The sequence below is a fragment of the Aplidium turbinatum genome, chromosome 3, assembly GCF_918807975.1.
Source record: "Aplidium turbinatum chromosome 3, kaAplTurb1.1, whole genome shotgun sequence".
In the NCBI taxonomy this organism is placed as follows: domain Eukaryota; kingdom Metazoa; phylum Chordata; class Ascidiacea; order Aplousobranchia; family Polyclinidae; genus Aplidium; species Aplidium turbinatum.
In genome coordinates this window covers 21,415,907-21,435,924 of record NC_137474.1, presented here as the reverse complement: position 1 = coordinate 21,435,924, position 20,018 = coordinate 21,415,907, and the positions used below count along the sequence as shown (strand labels likewise).

General features: G+C 40.2%; 1 protein-coding gene across 1 annotated transcript in view; it reads right to left on the bottom strand.

Moving 5' to 3' along the window:
* Positions 1-9,944: 9,944 nt before the first annotated feature.
* LOC145766325 (putative malate dehydrogenase 1B) overlaps positions 9,945-20,018 on the bottom strand; it is a 94,249-nt gene continuing 84,175 nt past the window's right edge. The window contains exons 9-12 of the mRNA XM_082578012.1: positions 13,137-13,312; positions 12,057-12,193; positions 11,742-11,786; positions 9,945-10,455 (exon numbers count right to left, since the gene is read on the bottom strand). Of these exons, the coding sequence (XP_082434138.1) occupies positions 10,315-10,455; positions 11,742-11,786; positions 12,057-12,193; positions 13,137-13,312 (499 nt within the window). The 3' untranslated portion in view covers positions 9,945-10,314. The remainder of the gene's footprint in view (positions 10,456-11,741; positions 11,787-12,056; positions 12,194-13,136; positions 13,313-20,018) is intronic.

Sequence of the window (20,018 nt, the reverse complement as noted above, 5' to 3'; positions counted from 1 at the left end):
GCGGATGGTTTCCAACGCCAGAAAGGGGACATATTTGAATTTTCAGATGAGGTATCGGAGATTGCTCTGTCAAGAATGGATTCGGAAAAACTAGAAATAGGGGGGTGTGTTATTTGACGAATTTCACGATGGCAACGTGGTACGGTGCTTAAGATATGTGGAGTAGTATCCAAATCCGGAATATGAAAATAATTATCATAGTGGACCACCCTAACCCCCATGTACATGCCCCCTGAAAAGGGGGTATCCATAAATTCACCAAAATATGAGTTTTTAAGCCTTTTCACCAAACGACGTGTATTTTGGCGGTATTTATGGTGCTCCTATAGGGGTTTTCGGGGTCTGTGAGTTCAAATATGGCATTAGAAATTACCTCCAAAAATCCAATATAATGGTAATCCAATATGGCGGCCAAAATGGCGCTTAGAATGGGTACTTTCGTAAAGTTTAACCAAACATAATCATGTAATATGTCGAATTATAGGTTTTCGGGGGCGTAGAATACGAATTCATGATTATTTCAAACAAAAAATAAGCTGATAACAACATATTTTCAAACTTATGACGTATATGTAATTTAGTATAAAACACAGTATTCAGCTCTTTGTTAGATTCATGCCGTCAAGAACAGAATTTAAATCAGTCATCGTAACATCCGCTTTGCCACTCAAATTACTCAGGTAAGTTTTCAGATTGGCTCCATAAACAGAAGATGGCAACTTTTTATGGTCTTTCAATAAACGAAAAATGTCATTTTGTTTTGGAACTGAGAGTGCAGTGTCACGGGCGTATCTGATCTCGAGGTATAACCGCTTCTGTTTCTCAATCTCTGTTATATTACTATTTAGAATCTCATCCACATCAGAGTCCTTCGTAAAAGGATCGCCTTGTTTTTTCAGTTTGTTTAAATCATTATTTCGTCGTTTATCAAATTGTGCTACATTAGCTATTTTTTTGCCGGCGAGGCCCTGTTGTTGCAAATGCTTCTGTTGCTCATCCCAGGCTTTCATTATGACGGGAATCGTAAACTTTGCAATGTTGCCATATTCTCGGAATGAACCAGAAGATTTGGATTCTATCAAGTCCTGTGATTTGGCCTTTACTTGAACAGTCGACGCACACTTTAAGTTCTTGGCGCCTCGTTGTTTGAGTTCATAATTTATGAATCCTACCGCCCGTTCTGAATCCAGATTGTGTATAGGGGCACTTTCTAGTTTTTCCGAATCCATTCTTGACAGAGCAATCTCCGATACCTCATCTGAAAATTCAAATATGTCCCCTTTCTGGCGTTGGAAACCATCCGCTAGTTTTGGTAATAACAGGACGTGTGTCTTTAATTGCTTTACTAAGTGACGTACGGATATCTTGGCTGTATGTTGTCTGGTTGAAGCGTTCCAGGAAAATGAAGTTGAGTGCAGGCTGTTGGAGATTGAACAAAGCCTGAGCATCGGTTTCACGAAGGTTTTTATTCAGTGTTTGGAAAGCTTCTGTTAGCTTTGAATACTTACTAGTTTTTGCCGTAGTGAGGGATAGAAAAGGTTCTACCAGATGCAATCCAATCAGTGCTCCTACAACGTACATTACTCTCATGAAATCTAGTTCTAGAAAACATCTTACAATACAAGCGAGCTGGCTTGTTACTTGCTCAAATTTTTGTAGAAATCTATTCACGTCTTGAAGATGGTGAACAACTACAGCGCAAGTGAGTGTCAACCGATTAAATCTTTCATCTTTTAAACATAGGGAAAGATTCTTTTTCGGCGCTATGAAGATATCAAAATCCACTGCTCTGTTCCAAGGCTTATGATTGAAGTCGTGGTTTACGAGCCTTGTTATGCAATCGAGTGCTTGCTCGGTCACACTTGAATGTGTATTAGCCTACTTGCTTCAACGAGGAATTTTGAATAGATTTTGTCCTTTCCAAGAGCGTTCTCTATCTCTGCCGATAACCTCGTGATTATTCTATTGAACATCAATGTTGGATGCACATTACAGAAGAGGTGATCAGGGATGCGCCCAGTCTCAAGTCTTTCAGCTACAAATTTCTCTACCTCTAGATTGTGCAAAGTCTGATCAGTAAGAATGAAGTCAAGTTTTTCAAACAGAAGTTTGGTGCTAACTCCACTAGCAGCTGATAACACATTTAACACGGCAATCTTCAGTTCTGCTAGGTTTTCACGAGTCTCGGATGCAATTGGCAATGTTGGTAGTGGTCGAAACATGCCATTTACCGTTACACCCTGAACTGAGAAGGACCCAGCTCCTTGCTTTTTTGATCCGTCATCTGCGTACGTAACTGCAGATTTTTCATCGCTGTCCATCATCTGTTTTACGATTTCATCTAACGCCAAAGCTTCTAAACTTCGCCCCACCTGTTTCACGTTGCGCTTATCAGGCAACGTATCTCTATCTATTTCATCGGGAGACTCATTATGAAGTTTCCATTTTTGACCAAAAACCTTATTGCAGATGGTCACAACGGCCGCCTGTGTTTCTGACATGTGGTTGACGCTTTTTAATTTAATTGTCCATTGCCTCGTAAACCTCTGGACGCACTTTTCGTTCACCTAAACGGATGTGACGATACTGCGCTGGCATGTCATCATGTTCATCAGATATACTGAGACCAAAATTGAGCTTTCGTTTCTTTCTGTGTCCTCTTGAAACTTCCTCGGAATCACTTACTTCATACTCGCTTCGTTTTTTTCAGCTGATTGTTCGGAGGAGCCACTTATCTCTGCTTTTTCTTCCAAGTATGATTTTTCTACGACAGCCGTCTGGCGCGATCTGTCGATACTCTGCATATCCTGAGGATATTGCTAAACACAATGCAAAATAACAAGCATAATTCATCAGTATGAACATGTATAAATACTAAGGTATATTCACTGTGCATGCCAGGAAAGAATAAGCCTACTTTTGGGATCAAATTCGTATTCTACGCCCTCGAAAACTTATAATTCGACATATCACACAACTATGTTTGGTCAAAATTTACAAAAGTACCCATTCCAAGCCCCATTTTGGCCGCCATATTGAAATACCGCCATATTGAAAATTCTTAGGAATTTTCTAATGTCATATTTGAACACACAGACCCCGAAAAGCCACATATGAGTAAGATAAATACCACCAAAACGCAAGTATAGTGGGTGAAAAGGCCAACAATCTCATATTTTTCTGAAAATAGGGGTACCTTATATTCAGGGGGCATGTACATGGGGGTTAGGGGAATCGTATGTCGAGTTTTCATAAATATTCTAGATTTTGATACTGCTCCACAAATTTTTAGCAGCGTATGGTATGAATCGACAATTAACACACCCCCCTATTATTACGTCCGTCCGTTAGATTCACACATCGTAAAAGAAAGACGCAACACGTTTGTAAAACACAAGTTAGAAAATTAGAGAAAGAATGACGAGAGATTGTCGCTCAAGCGTGACAGTGCATCGCAATGATGACGTCACGATTGCGCGACAATCCATGTCACAATACGGAGACAGATAACTTGGCCATAATTTCGTGAACATAGCAGCCTCCAAGATGAATATTACAATATCCATCTTCCAGAAGATTATTTTTACCTAAACGAAATTACTCATCATTAGCCATACCTAACACACATTAAACATAATAGCCATACCGCATAATATTGTCGTATAAATAACATACATAGTTATGTAGATGAACCTGTAGTCCCATACTGCTGTCTGAAGGTATTTAAAACGGACTATGCTCACACGACATTACAGTACTAACACACCATACACCTAAAGTTATACAAAACAAAGTTGTCATATGAAGATACTAAATTAAATGTGAAAGAATGAATAAGATGCTCAGCTTAGTCACAGGTATCACAAGCAAATTTGCTGTAAGCGATATTGGCGTAACTCAAAGTGACAATATGTACTTGATAAATACATACGGTTCCAGCCAGACTGTATCTATTTAATTTGTAAACAGCCAACATAAGCATCATACATCACACAAGTCATAAACAATTAAACATTAATAAAAAAGTGAACACATTTTCTATGAGTGACGTCCCTTAACGTCCATCTGGGGGGCCCGAACCAACTGGAGCGAGCACAGCAGTGCGTGCCCGCGCGCCCTCTACCGGAGCAACGCAAGAAATATCACGAAGCACGGTTTCAACGTGCGACTTCTTTGTGTTAGTGTCCCATGTTACCACAGCCACCCTCACCCTTCTCACAAACTCTTTACCCTTTCGATGCTGCGGTAAAATTTCAACCACTCTGCCGACTCGGTAGTCCCCTCGTTTGGGTCGGTCGTTCATATCCCATACGAGGACCAAGTCTCTGGATTCTAAATTGCGACAGATGTCTCTCCATTTTCTTCGACCCCGCAACTTAGGTAGGTAGAAATCTGTCCAGTGACCCCAAAACTTATCAGCGAGTGACATGCTACGCCGCGAATCTGCCAGCATGGCCTCTTTTAACTCCTGCCTTAATTCATCCGCAATGCAGTCGCGCGTCAAATTTTCACGTTTTAACCAGTTCACGTTCTCAAGATCATCGCGAACCTGCACTTTCCTGACTGTGACACGACTGTCCGAACAGAGAGGAGACCGCCCTCCACCGGCTAGCCATCCCAACGGTGTATTGATCGCGTGCGGCTCATACAACGTTCATCTTCAAGCACAGTTAACAAGAATGGACAGTCATCGCCTATCAAAATGTCCACAGTCTGACGATTTTCTAATTCAAACACACTAATGTCATCAAAATGTCTGTAACCACTCAATTCTTGCTTATGGGGCAAGGTTCCAATGTCATCGCTCCATGGCGTCGAACACACAACATTGTCTATGTTAAAACTCTCACCAGTCGACAACGGTTTTACCACAAATTTGACCAAACCAGTATCAACTTTCGCGTCGCCGTTCAAGGTTTTCATGGTAAAGGAAATGTTTTCATAGGGCTGTAACCCCAACTCTGCACACAATGATTTTGATACCAGCGTTATCTGGGATCCATAATCAAGCTGACAGTACACCAACTTTTCTAAGCCAGTTGCCGGGTTTATGACCTTCACAGCAACTGTTCGGTTTAAAACTTTACAAGGTGTCACTTTCACATTTCTCAAAGAGACTGATTTTTCTCTACCTTGAACTCCAGTTTTATTAACCGCAGACTTGTCAACTTTGTCCACAGCGGACTCGCGTACCTTCTTTGGAACTGGTTTGTTTGCTGGCCTATCATTAACGACCCATTCATGCAACATAGCGAAATGCTTCGGCGTTTTATAGTTAGCATCCTGACACTGATCACAGTTCATGGCACAGCGACAATCTCTAGCCCGATGCTTTCCTCCACAATTATAACAGAGCCAATATTTGTAGAAAAACTCTTCACGCTTTGCCACAGTCATACCTTGCAAACGATGACATACCTCCAAACCATGATTCACACCAAACGAAAGGCAACACTCACACAACGAGACACTCGTTTTTGACGTTGCGGAATTTATATTACCATAGCCGTCAACCTTGGCCGCCGTATGTTTCACTTGAAATGCACCCGCGTCCCTTTTACTCTCCGACTTACCAACGGAATGGTTATTGCTCGACTTATGGTCCTCACTCATTAACCAAACGCCGAAGTCGGTTGATTTCGCATTTTCTTCCGCAATGACAAATTGCAACAAACTATCAAAGGAAGGGTCCGCTGTACCACCAAATTTATCACCTAAGAAATCAATGAAGCGTTGACGCGCATAAACGGGCAAACGTTTAGCTAGATCACAGACAAATTTCCCTTCAAGGTAGTCCAACCGCTTGTATGCTGCCGCATATATTTGGCAATCTAGTAATTCTGCCCGAAACTTGCGCCAACCAGTAATGTCAGCCCCCGACACACGCGGCCCAAATCGGATACTTTTAACACAAGCCTCAGAATTAAAACCGCCGCGAACAGAAAATCTTAAAGACAAACGCTCCAATGCCATATTAGCACGCATTGCTTCGTTGTAACTTGGGGTGCTACTGATCACCAAGCTTATGTCTTGCGCAGCAGTTTTAATACATGCTGCTCTAATCAAGCTCAGTTTCATATCCTCATACGGGCATTTTTCTAACAAAGCATTTATCTCGTTTCTAAAAACAATAAAGGGCATAAAAAACCCGTCATATTTTATAAGCGAGGCCATGTCAAGATAGTCCTTCCTTGACGCCTTTTCGCACGCTCCGTCGTAGGCTAGGGGCGGTTTCTGTTCTCTCCTTGCCATCACGTCACTTTCATGCAGGGGTAAGCCATGATACCCATCATGGACTGCACTACCCTTAGGGATATACCTAGTAGTATCAGTAAATCCTGGCGGAGGTCTAATAGGTCTCTCATAGACAGGTACATTTAAGCTAGGGGCCATTAACTCGTCTGCTTCGTTAGCAGCCTCCATATGGGCACAGAATTTAGACAACACTGAGTGAGGGGCTTTTTTTGGTTTCTCGCTTTCCTTGAGATGGGGACCATCTTTCACCTGGGCGCTCGTCTTGGAATCCCTCGTGCGATAACTCCTCAAGCTATGTGTCTTCTCTGTATGGCATTCCGACATGGCCATCTGCTTCTGCAAGCTTGCACGTACTTGCAACTCCCTAAGCTCTCTGGCCAGCTTACGCTCTTCTCGGGCTTCCTGTTCCCGGGCCTCCTTAAGCTCTCTGGCCAGCTTACGCTCTTCTCGGGCTTCCTGTTCTCGGGCCTCCTTCAATTTCCTTGTCTCTCGCGCCTCATCTAAGCGGTTCTCAATTTGAATCTGTTCTAATTGATTTTCTAGATCAATCTGAGCTAGAATATGCGCAGACCTTCTGCTTTTCCCTGCAGATGAGGGAGGGACCCCAATGGTTATGTTTGGTAGGGAAGCTGAATTTACTGGGAGCGAGTTTGTTAGCTCCTCCCATCGTTCCTTACATCTCCTCACCAACATCTCAAACTCGGGGGCGACACGAGGTTCGGAGTCCTCTTTCTGCGTAATGGCACAAAAGTCTCTAACCCTCCAATCTAGAGCCTTGACATGCTGTGATTCAAATTCTATCACTTCGTCTCTGCTTCTTAGTTCCCCAAGCTGTCTCGTGGCCGCACTGATGTCACTAAGTAGCTGACGCCTTCGTTGACGGGCTTCCCTGTCATTTTGTAGCCCTAACACTTCCTGGTGAACCTCCTCTCTACCGACCTCTGAGGGCAGTTGTGATTGTACTACTGGTCCACTCACCGGAAGCCGCGCTACGGTGGCCCCACTTTCCGCGACAGATCCACCCCGCCCCACCAAAGAGCGGCGGACCGGCTCCTCTACACTCCCCAGCCCGCCCGAGACCCACAGACAGTCCTCAAGGGAAGCGGCACTCATAGTTGTTTCAGTAACTTATTAAATGGAATATGTACAGTAATCAACAAATCAACTTTTACTACTAAATTGCAGTAGGCTACACAAATTTGCTATAAAAGCTCGATAACATACACAATCAAATAAGTAACACACTGACCAGAGGCAGGAAATAGTCCTCGCACCACTGCCCTTACGAGAAGCGTCGCACTCTTTGTCCACGTGATCCAGTTTCAAAATGGCGTCGCGCGCTTCGTCTTGTGGTCGGTGGAATAACACAGTTTCTTGCTCTCCTCGGACAGTTCGATCGTCGACGGATTGTTGGTCTGGTGACCGTTCCCCAGCCGCTTCAGGCAGTATAAAGTAACCGTGCTTATACTGCCCCACAGTAGAATTAGTGACTTCTCTAGCTGGAGATCTGGTTTCGCTTTTTCGATTGCTGTTCTTTGGCCGCTTCGGTTGGCCAGCAATATGCGTTTTACAACACCAGCAAAAAACAATTCTTGTAGCTTCACGATTGAAGTGACCAGCGTAGCACAATTGAAGATGGGTACGGTAACTACAGACTCACGATTGAAGTGACATCCCGTTTGACACAATTGAAGATGTTCTTTCTTTTTGATAACCGCTATGTATATGAGCTGCTATCCAACCTGTCTTCTTCCTAACTTTCGACTCAAGTTCCACATGTGTTGAGTGAAGATTGATGGTATATTGTTAACAAGAGACGGGTTCAATTGTGATGTGGAATAGTCACTTCACACTCTTATTACGTCCGTCCGTTAGATTCACACATCGTAAAAGAAAGACGCAACACGTTTGTAAAACACAAGTTAGAAAATTAGAGAAAGAATGACGAGAGATTGTCGCTCAAGCGTGACAGTGCATCGCAATGATGACGTCACAATTGCGCGACAATCCATGTCACAATACGGAGACAGATAACTTGGCCATAATTTCGTGAACAGTGACCACATGAATTCAGAAAATAATAAAAAGTGAGATATAATTAAGCGTAATAAAAAACACATAGGTGCTATATACTTTTTGGATAAAGTTGGCCTAATCAAATTCAATAGCTTTATGAAAATCACAAATGAAACAGGCTTTAGCAATTTAAATCGATTTGCAATGTCACCAAAAGGTAGCCTTAAGCGATAAAAAGTTAAAAACAAGTATCTAAAAGCAAATTAAGCAGAAAGATTATTATTGTAACAATTTGCACAAAAAATTAAGGCTACAAAAAAGCAGTTTTGATGATACGAATTTCAGTACATTATAATTGATCTAAGTACGTCTGGCAACACTATTTTTAAAAAACAGTGAGGCTAGCAGTCAACTTTTGTTTGGTGATAATTTAATGATAAAAATTTAGTATAATTTAAAGTTCTATTTTAATAATAATCAATTGCAAATTAGTCTAGAACAGTTTATTTTTTATAATTAAAGTCAATTTCCATTTGTCAGCTTACTTCTTGTCTCTTTCTAAGCTTACTTCTTGGTTCAGCAAATTTCTAACATTTCTTCGAATCGCATTTTCTTCAACAATTCCTGTCTAATTTTGAAAAAAATTTTCTTTGCAGTAACCACAAACAAATTCTTTTATCAAAATTTTTAAAACTTGACGTGTCGCCAGGCCTTGATTTTTCATTAGTCTATTTTTTTAAATGGACATGGAGAGCACAAATTCAGCTGCCGACTTTGAAACGCGGGAAAAGAATTATTGTGAAGGACAGGAAGGTAGAAAAATGACCAGTGTGGGTTTAGAAAATTCGCAAAGATTAAAACTAAAAGTCAAGAAATTTCACATGTCTAGCATATTTCATTCTGTATTCTGTGAAATACTTCACTACTAGAGTGGGGCGTCCTCATAAAACCACGTGTCGTTAAAGATAGGGTTAATTCTGCTGTCTCCAAAAGATGAACATAAGTTATGTAGCGTGATAATAAGATTTAATTTTTTTAATAAAAATTTTGTTGAGTTTGCTGGCCGAGCCTTTGTGCGACGCCTTTTGAAATTCTAAAAAACGCACAGTTTGAGAATAACTCTAATACACAACCTATCATTTTTTAAATGTCTTAATTTATTTATCATGCAGTAATTTTGGAAACTTTCATGGACCCCTTGGGGTCCGCTGACCCCCGGTTGAAAACCGTTGCTCTAATGGGGTCGTCTCTGTGCGCTTGAGCAATGCATTTCAAGTACAGCTTTTCACTCAGCGGTGCCTATAGTGAATGAAATAATTTACAGACAACAACGCTTCAACAATTGGTAACTTCATTCTGTCAATCTCCGTAACAAGCCCTGCATCAGTGGTTTAACGCCTCTACATCCACAAGTATGCGAAACTGCCAGGATTAAGCTCTCCAAGAAACTCTTAGCAGGTAAGATAATGATTCCCACAATCATTCATTTGAGTCTAACGCAAGCTATAACAACGCGGCACGCAGAGAACACATCCAAACTCACAGCAAAATCAAGGTGTCTAAACTGCCCGAAACAAGCAACAACGACAATTTGAACTTGATGGATATTAACTTGCTCGCGTCTCACCACTTACGTCACTGCACAAGAAGAGGCTTGGGAATGAACAACCGACTTGCAAAGGACTCTTTATTTTAAATATAAAGTTATTGTTACGCTTTTTTAAAACGATGCATGATGTAATAATCTAGCAACGTATAAATTGACATAAAGCAAACCACATCATGAACAGTAGGCTATTTCAATAAACAAAACTCAATAGCCTACACGGAAGTTTCCGCTATTAGTAAGTTACAAAAGCTCAATTGATCATTTTTGATTAGCTCCTGGTTCGTTTGTGTATCTACAAATTTCTGACTTCCTGAACACAAAAACAAACAGAATGACACCGTGACGTAGTTTCAAGGTTACATAATGAAGAGAAAGTTGTTTAAGCTGTCTTAATGAAAATTAATTTATTTGAACAAAAATAGACTCGAGGTGCGTCATTCTTGTTTTTCTTCAGCGAGCTCCGGGGCGGCCTCTGGCGGCGTTTCTTCCTCGGTGATAACGTCAAGACCCGACAATGCCTTGGCAGGCAACTCAGTCTGAGATGACGCAATTAAGGCTGTTTGGTCGCCAAATACCTAAATGTGACAAACGCAATTGTAAATGTTAAGTTGCAATGCCTGGCTACAACGATAACTTTAAGTACACAATTGGAGAAAATCTCACTTCTCGTGGATCAACGCATAGTCGAAACAACACAGAAAACACATAAGTCTGCACAGTGCACAATGCATTGAAGACAAAAATGAAAACTCAATAGTTGTCCAATGTTTTGTCGTGGACTCGCAGTGTAAAAGCTGTTTTGCAGAGGTGTAAAGTTGCAAGATTTTTAGGATCCTGATCCGATCCGGATCCAGCAATTTCTAGATATCTCATATCCGGATCCGAACTAGTTTTATATCTAAAATTTCACAATAAAAGTATTTTACAATACGACAGATTCACACTTTTTGTAACAGTTGTTTGCAAAATGGATTCATTAAGTTCAGCTGCTTACTACTCAGTAGGTGTATGATGCTTTTGCTTAGCCTACTACCGTACCAGTACATCATGCACTACTGGCTGATCAGTATCACTTTTTAGAGCAATTTTGGTCTCTACATAACAAGCATCCTGACTTGTAATGTGTTATCCTTCTTCATTCAAATGTATAATTGCATACCACACGACACAACCACTGTAGTTGCTGAAATAACCACTCAGTGTATAGCAAAGCAATAACTAAAACATGTAGGCTGTAAGCTTAAAAATGAAAACTTAATGTAGGCCAGTAGCCTACTTTGGAACTCCTGCATGATATTTTGTGTACAAAATTTAAAAAAAATTCATAAATATTTATCGAATCTGGATCTTCTTTCTATAAACAAAAAACAAGATCTAGATCCGATAAAAAAGAGTAAGATCCGGATCCGGTTCCTGTATCCCTCTGCAGTTTAGTCGGAAAAATTTTGGCGTGCTCGTAACGAATGTAGTTCTTCGTTGTTTTTGGTAAACTCCACATAGTTTTTTGCATTGATATAGAATCAAAGACGATATGGAGTCCTGAAAGATTGTGGTCAAAGTATGGTGTTTTGATCCAAATTCACAACCCATGATTTCAGAAACATGTTAGGCACCGTTTAATAGTAAAAATAAGGGCCCAACTATTGGACTACAGAGGGGTGGGAAATGGTGCTCACAGGACCCGACTGTATTTAACCTCTTGTCTAACAAACTGGGTTAATTGGAGTGTGAATGCGGTACGGTGACCAGAATGACGCAACAACATACTGAAAAAAAAGGAATTATTCTAAAATACGAGAAACCCTCAGGGAACCCCGGTTGAAGAGCACTGATCTAAATGCAACCCTGCAAATGCCCTCACCTGTTTTTCTGGAGGATATAGATCAGGAAAAGCAACACCAAGGTCCTGTAAATAAAATATCAACTGGTTAGCGACGAAAACTATGAGAAGCAACTGTAGACAAAAATTAAGAAAGCATGTCATTTTAACAATTAGAAACCATTAAAAAATAAATTATAACCAAAAATTAATGACTCGATTTGTTCACGATTTTCACTCCAAACCTTTTCACACCAAGTTAAGTCATTCGGAAATCAAAGCAAGTAGATGGCTATTCGTCGCATGAGCAATCGTGTTAACAACACATTTGTCATTCCCTATGATGAAACGTCATACTTTCTTAAGTTCTCTTTCAATTCTTTTCATCTGGCCGAGAGTTTTTTCATCTATTGCTAGGTCGCCAACTACTCGATAGCGACCCCCGGTGAATCGAACAGGAAGGGAAACGACACAGGCAGACATGGCGTAGTTGTCTGCAATGACAGATTGTGACATCACTATGGTGAAACATAGAATTTAGATTTAGAGTCATTTATTTGGAAATACAACTTCTATACGAAAACATTTAATACGAAGGCATCAGATTACGATATGATCTGGGTGTAGAAAGGCGGCCGTCTCATATTTCTACTTACGGTGTAATAGATTGAGCGGTCGAAGTGATTGAAAACATGGGAGACAAGAGAAAGTAAACTGACCGCCATACTTTTGGTGCGCTGTATTTCTGACGTAATGAGATCCTTGTAGTCTTATTCCGCGACTCTCGGGATAAAATGATAGGTTGTAATAAAGATGTGTTGTCATGGAGATCGAAAAAATTGGTTGTCATTACTATCTAAGTTGCGATATAGACATGCTGTATCACCATCGGGTTTCGTTTTTTAATGTGCAGGTTTTGCGGGGCATTTCTACACTCTTAGGCCCCACTCTAGAAGACTGACTAGCTGCACGCATGGCAGATTGCACATTGGCTCTCCACTTTTAACGGTCACAAGGGTAAGATCCCAATTAATTCCATTTTCTAGGATCTTTTAGTGTATCGCTTCCCAAGTTAATTTTGGCCGACCAACCCCACGTCTTCCTGGAATTTGTAAATTGTGAGCCAACTTCACAGCACCATTAAATCTTTATATGCATAAATAACTTACTACTAAAACGACAAACAAAATTATTGCTGAAATTGCCAAAAATATTGCATTATTTTAAGAATTTCCAGAAAATCTTATCATGCGTGAAAGCGACTGAAGGTCATTTTGGAAACTGGTCATTACATTTGCTTTAGATCTGCCGTATATGCTGGTGAGCCAAATAAAATCTAACATAGTTAGTAAGTTAGTTAGATGTGATTACCACACGAGCAACGGATATGTATTTTTAAGTAGTTAGAAAAAACACCAGACTTCTTCATTAACCCACTTCCGCTATCCACCCCTAAGGAAGTCATTTCATCTGGAGAACTCCCTTGCACCCAGTCTCTAAGGAGGGAGGTAAGAGCTGCAGCCTCGCTCATGTTGGCTTCATGCTTCATTGTCTTCTTGATATCGTGATCATGACTGTGATGAGATGAGAGAAATCCGGAAGACAACCACTTGCTACAAACAACATGGAATAAATCGCTGACACCCACGAGCATATTGGTCAAAAATATGCTATTTTCTCGTTGTTATAACGTCTGGTTATGATTGACAAATGTTTATGCTGAAAGATTTTCATGTCTTTTCAATACAAATTAAGGTGGATTTGCAAGTAAAGAAAGCAAAATTTGAAGCAAAAATTTATCATAAATGGCAAATTCAGCCCAAGAAGTGTAAAGCTGATTGTTGCTTTTACGATAACAGACAAAGAACATTAATTTTTCAGGTGGTAAAACGCAAACGAATCATAATGATCTGAGTGCGATGTGTGTTGTCACCGTTACCGAGAGTGGCCGGATTAATCTCAATGTGCTGAAATCGCTTTCACACATCGTCTTGCTTCCACGTGATGTAGTGGCAATATATATTTGTGCCTAGATCAACAGACAACAAAGTGGTATATTGAAGTAATAACAGTAATGATAATGTACCAACCAAAGTACTGCTCGTACATTTGTTCATCGTGGTTATTTGTATTTTGGTTATGTATTTTGGTTTATTTGCATTGCAACGATGTACTTTGTTTTCGTTTCCCTCAGGTCTTCTCTTTTGCTTAGTATTCATCCGCCTGCTTTTGTTAATCAGCGCTTCTCGTTTTGAATTCAAGTATATTTTGGTGTCACGCCCTTTTCACACAACAGTTTCTTTCTTAACCAGCTCAGTGGCCGAGTGGTCTCGCCTTCGGCTCTGGTGCTGGTAGATCTGAGATCGATTCCAGGTCGGGTCAAACCGAAGACTTTAAAAACGGTACCGATTGTGTTCTATCCTGCATATCGCAGTGAGAATGAGTCGGGTAATAATGTGATAACATCGTAAACCTGATACAAATTAAAAATGAGCCCTGTCGCTAAAAGACCTTAGCTGTTGTAGAGCGACAATAAATAAAACCATAACATTATTATTATTATTAGTTTCTTTCTTGCGAATTAAAATACAAGTAGAAAATCTTTGTATGACTCTGGTTGAATGAGGTAAAAACACAACAGAGTTATTTGGCGACGAGGATGGGATGCTGAACGTCTGAATGAGAAACTTACAGTGGTACGCAGAGCGTTCAGTTTCAGTTCCTATACAAGTTTTAATTTCTACAAGTTTTAGTTTTTACAATTATTTACAATATGGACAAGGTGGACAACAAATGTAGCAACAAGAAGAACAGGCGAAACAACAAATGCAACAGCAAGAAGAACAGATGCGACAACAAAGGCAACAGCAAGAAGAACAGGCACGACAACAAATGCAACAACAAGAACGTCATCATGAAGAACAACTGAAGGAGTTAATTTCAGCCCTCAAAATTCCTAGCGAATCGGAAAACCAAAATCGGGTATCTCAAGCTATTCCTAAATTTTGTGAGTTTGATTCAACTTTAGAACTTTGGACTGATTATTGGTCACGTTTTTGCACATTCGTAAAAGCACAGTTCCTATTCGTTCCGTTCCTGATGATAAGAAGGCTCAAGTTTTCCTCACTAACCAGTCAGCCAGCATCTACAAGATGATCCTCAATCTGGCCGCACAAGAGTCTACAGCAAAGCCAATCAATCAACTTACAATGGAAGAAATTTCTAATTACATGAAGGCACAATTCGACCCTAAGCGCTTCGTTATTCGTAAACGATTTCGCTTCTGGAGCAACTTGAAGCAAAAACCAGGTGAGACTGTTCCAGAATTGGGTGCACGAATAAGGCAAGCCGCTGCCACGTGCGACTTTTCTTCTATTACTAATCCTTTAGATGAAGCTTTGCGTACTTGTTTTATGTGCTCGGTAGGAAACGAAGCAGTTCTTAAAGCTCTCTTTAAAATTAAGCCTGACGATCTTACTTTTTCACGTGCTCTCGAAATAGCCATAGAAACTGAAGACGCTGCCAAAGTGGCTAAGGAGACGGTGTTTGGCACTGAACCGTCGGTGGTACATAAAGTTAAAGGCATCGATAGACGACTTTCTTCCAAGAAAGCTACGGTGGTCAGTGCTAATGCGAACAAGCAAAGTAAGTGCTATCGATGTGGTAATTCTAATCACCTTGCTAACAACTGCAGATTTAAAAATGCGGTCTGTCATTTCTGCAAACTTACAGGGCATGTACATTTAGGGTGGCTCGTTTTTGAATTTTTTTTTAAAATTCTCTCGGGGTAGTAGGGAAATGGTGCCAATGAATGAGAAAACAATCATGACAAAATTTGAGATTCGTAAAAAATTGTCTTCAGCCTCCTCATGGGGCCCAAAATTCGAAAAATGGGGTCAAAAACGCAATTTTTTTCAAAAATATTTTTAGTTTGGGTAGATACAATATTGTTTAGATATATCTAAAATTGAAGTCATTTGAACTATTCCTTCAGCTTCCTCACAGCTTCTGAAAATTTTCATTTTGCTGAAAATTTCGCATTTTTGTTTGTGGTTACATAACTACAAACTTCGTCAGTGACGTAAATTCAAATAATAGACGTCACTTTTTCCTACCAAATTAACCCAATTTCATTAAAAAATGACGCAACAGCTCAGGGCAGGTCTATAAAGAGAAATACAATGACGTTTTATAGCTGGCAAAATGTCTAACGCCATTATGTATCATGTAACCACCCACAAAAATGCGAAATTTTCAGCAAAATGGAAATTTTCAGAAGCTGTGAGGAAGCTGAAGGAATAGTTCAAATGACTCCAATTTTTTTTTCTAGGCTAATTAGATATATCTAAACAATATTGTATCTACCCAAACTAAAAATATTTTTGAAAAAAAATCCGTTTTTGACCCCATTTTTCGATTTTTGGGCCCCATGAGGAGGCTGAAGACAATTTTTTACGAATCTCAAATTTTGTCATGAGCGTTTTCTCACTCATTGGCACCATTTCCCCACTACCCCGAGAGAATTAAAAAAAAAAGTTCAAAAACGAGCCACCCTATTGTACAATCCGCATGTCGTAAAAAAGCCGCACAAGTTCATTCTTCTAAGGTCAACTGCATACAGGAGGTAAATACTGTTCATAATTCGTCGAGTAAAGTTCCTAAACTCGAGGTTCGAATTTTTATTAAGTCTTTTCCCGTCTTAATGGAACTTGATACAGCTACAGGGGGAAATTTCATCTCTTCTGAAGTTTGGTCGCAGCTAGGCAAACCTATCTTGCAGACTCCGCAGCTACGTTTTCAGTCGGCAAGTAAGCACTCGATGCCTATTATTGGATCTTTCACTGCTGAAGCGAGCTGCAACAAATCGGGAAAGACGACCACAGTTCAATTTATGGTATGTGAAGTACCTAACCTTAACTTATTAGGGCGTGATGCTATTCAAGCACTAGATATTTCGGTAGATAAGTTCTTTTCTTCATCTTTACATGCTATTCATCGTCACAACGACATAGATTTTAACTTGCAAAAATCATGTTCCGAGTTATGTGATCAATACGAAGACATATTTAAACCTGAGTTAGGTTGTCTTCAGGATTACGAATTAGAGATTGAGTTTAACTCTGATTGTAAACCAGTGTTTTCAAAGCCCAGACCAGTGCCTTTCGCCATTCAAGAAGACTTAGCTCTTGCCTATGACGCCGGCATAGAAAAAGGTATCTAGACACCTGTACAATTTTGCGACTGGGGAACTCCTGTAGTACCAGTTCGCAAGGCTTCTACCGAAGGTGAGAAATCCAAATTAAGGGTTTGTGGTGACTATTCTTCGACGGTTAATCCACAACTTAAAACCCACAGGCACCCTTTGCCTCTTCCAGAGGATTTAATGCGTAAACTAGGGGGTGGCCACGGATTCACTAAGATTGACCTGGCAGACGCTTATAACCAGATTAGGTTAGGTCCAAAGAGTCGAAAAATATTGGCATTAAGTACCCATAGAGGGGTTTTACTGCAAAATGTTATGCCGTTTGGCATCTCTTCTGCCCCAGGCCATTTCCAAAAGATAATGGATGATCTAATTAGTGACCTTCCAGGTGTAGCAGTCTACCTGGATGACATTTTGATAAGTGGAGCTACAGCGGAAGAGCATTTCCAGAACCTTAAACGACTACTCGATCGTTTATCTTCGAAAGGTCTTAGATGTAGGAAGGAAAAATGTAGATTTGCCCAGGCAAATGTCGAGTACTTAGGCCATGTTCTTTCTAAACAGGGGATTTCAAAGGGTCCTAAAGTCGATGCTGTACTGAACATGCCTGCTCCTTCGAATGTTGGCACATTACGTTCTTTTCTGGGGTCGGTTCAATTTTATTTTAAGTTTATGCCCCCAGATTTTTCTACGGTAGCGCAACCGTTATATCATTTAACCAAGAGTGGTGTTCCTTGGAGCTGGGAACACAAAGAAAAATGCGCTTTTGCAAAATTAAAAACGTTTCTTTCCGCAGAAGATGTTCTCGTACACTTTAACCCGTTGCTTCCTTTAGGAATTGCATGCGACGCATCAAGCGTGGGCATTGGCGCCACACTATTTCACCGCTTCCCGGACGGAAGCGAGAGGCCAATAGCCAATGTGTCGAAAATCTTGACAAAATCTCAAAGAAACTACAGCCAAATCCAAAAGGAGGCTTTGTCCATCATCTTCGCTTTGAAAAAATTCTACCAGTACTTCTACGGTAGGAATTTTATTTTGGTAACGGATCATAAGCCTTTGCTTTCACCTTTTGGTCCAGATAAACCTACCCCTTCGCTGGCGGCTAACCGGTTAGCACGCTGGGCGTTGTTTTTGAGTCAATTTAGTTATACTATAGACCAGTGGCGGCTCGTCAGAAGGTGCTGCGGTACTGCAGCACCCCCTAGCGTAATTTCACTTGTTACAAATATAACTTAATGTATAACCTAACCTTTATTGAAGAACCTAATATATCTGTATTTCTTGAAAATCTTCTCAAACCTATCGTCATATCTAGAAAACAATAGCACAAATCACCGCATTAAAAAAATTCTGGTACGGAAACTCTGGTACTGCAGTCCCAGTTTCGGCTAGTTTGTGCGGTATTGCGCATGCGTGAATTTCTCACAAGCGACGATTTTGGCTGGGAGAGGGACTGCGTTTTTTGCAGTACCAGAGTTGCCATGTTGTAGTCTTGAAATTTCTCTTACGACAGAAACTGCTGGACTGTAAGCCAGTGGTATTACTATTGGCAACCCTGTCAGTCGAAGCTAGTCAGGCAGCTAAATGTGTGTTCTCCCTCACTAACTTGCAGACTGCAGTTGCTTTTTGAGCTGTTTAGAGTTAGACTAATGTAAATTAAGTATTTTTGTAGAGTTAGACCTAGACGTCAGTGTTTTAGACAATTATGATGTTGGACTAAGAACAGATGCTTACAGCATAGGCTACATTTATTTTCTTTAACATTTCTCAGTAGGCTATAGATAGACCTATGCATAGCATTAACTGGTTACCTTTTCCTGTTTATTGGCATGTTCGTATACCGTATTGATGTTAGGTCTATATTGTAGCTTTCACAACCATTTTCATTCCAGACACGTTAATGATGAAAAATAAACTGAACTACCGGTATATGCCAACAGTGAATAGGCTATGAATCTTTAAACTGCATAGGCTACCATATGAAACATCAAATCCATAATGCCAGATCAAACCAAAGTGACTTGTGCAGCCAAAGTGACTTGTGATGTAGCAACACAATATGACACATCGGATTTTAGTGTTTCACTGTCAAAAGGATGCCATGCTACAATTAAGCCCAAAAAAAGCTTCAAAAAGTAAGGAATGTTTAACACTAATTTTCTGTACAAAAAGTTTATAAAGTGCACATTAGTTAGTTTGTGAAATAGAATTATTGTGAAACAGCGTATTTCTGCCAAACGGTAGTACAAAATCTACAACATTAATATGTAAATATGTTGAAACACGTGCTTATTGGAATTTTAAGCTCTGCAGACTACATCTGAAGAGTTAAAACCTTAGAGGGAACACCGAAACCTTCCCTTGCCGAAATTAGGCGAAAACGAAAAATTATATATATGTGCAATTTGCACGTCGTGGATAACCACAACTATATTTATAGTATTTTTATTACAGAAGAGGTGATTATTTACTTGGCATATATGCAGCATTACAACAGAACGGTAGCAGAGCATGGACAGCAACAAAGGTATGTAACTGAGTTTGATTACTTTTGTTAACGCCATGGTCAAAAATCGGCATGCTGAGTTGCTATACCATGTTACGGTTGCTCACTGTAAAATCTTCACGATTGTTGATGTAATTCAAATAGTAACAACGTTCATGTATGCAGGCGTTATAGGCACGCAGCTTATCGGCAGTTTGTGCGTAGGGTGTGGGGTCAGGGTCACCTTGGCCGTTCAATTCGTGTACCTGTGCCAGCGCCCAGCATATGTGATCAACAAACTGAGGAGAAGTTTTCGAGGTAAGTTTATGTTGAATTCAAGTATCCGGACCTTCAATAAGATATTGTTGCATGAAATCGAATTTCATTTACTTTGAAATAGTAGCCTAATACGGATTGGTATACAGCAAATAAGCCTTCAAAATGTTTCTGAGTTCCCAAATGAAAAACTTGGCTCTGAGCTTTCCGGGTGCCCTACCTGCATTTCAATATTATTACCGATAATATTTTGTTTCATTCAACGTACGTCTTTGCACTATGAGATTGTTATAACGGTTATTTTTTCCAAAGGTTACGTCAAAGATTTAATGGAGTTGGCAGTGGCACTTAT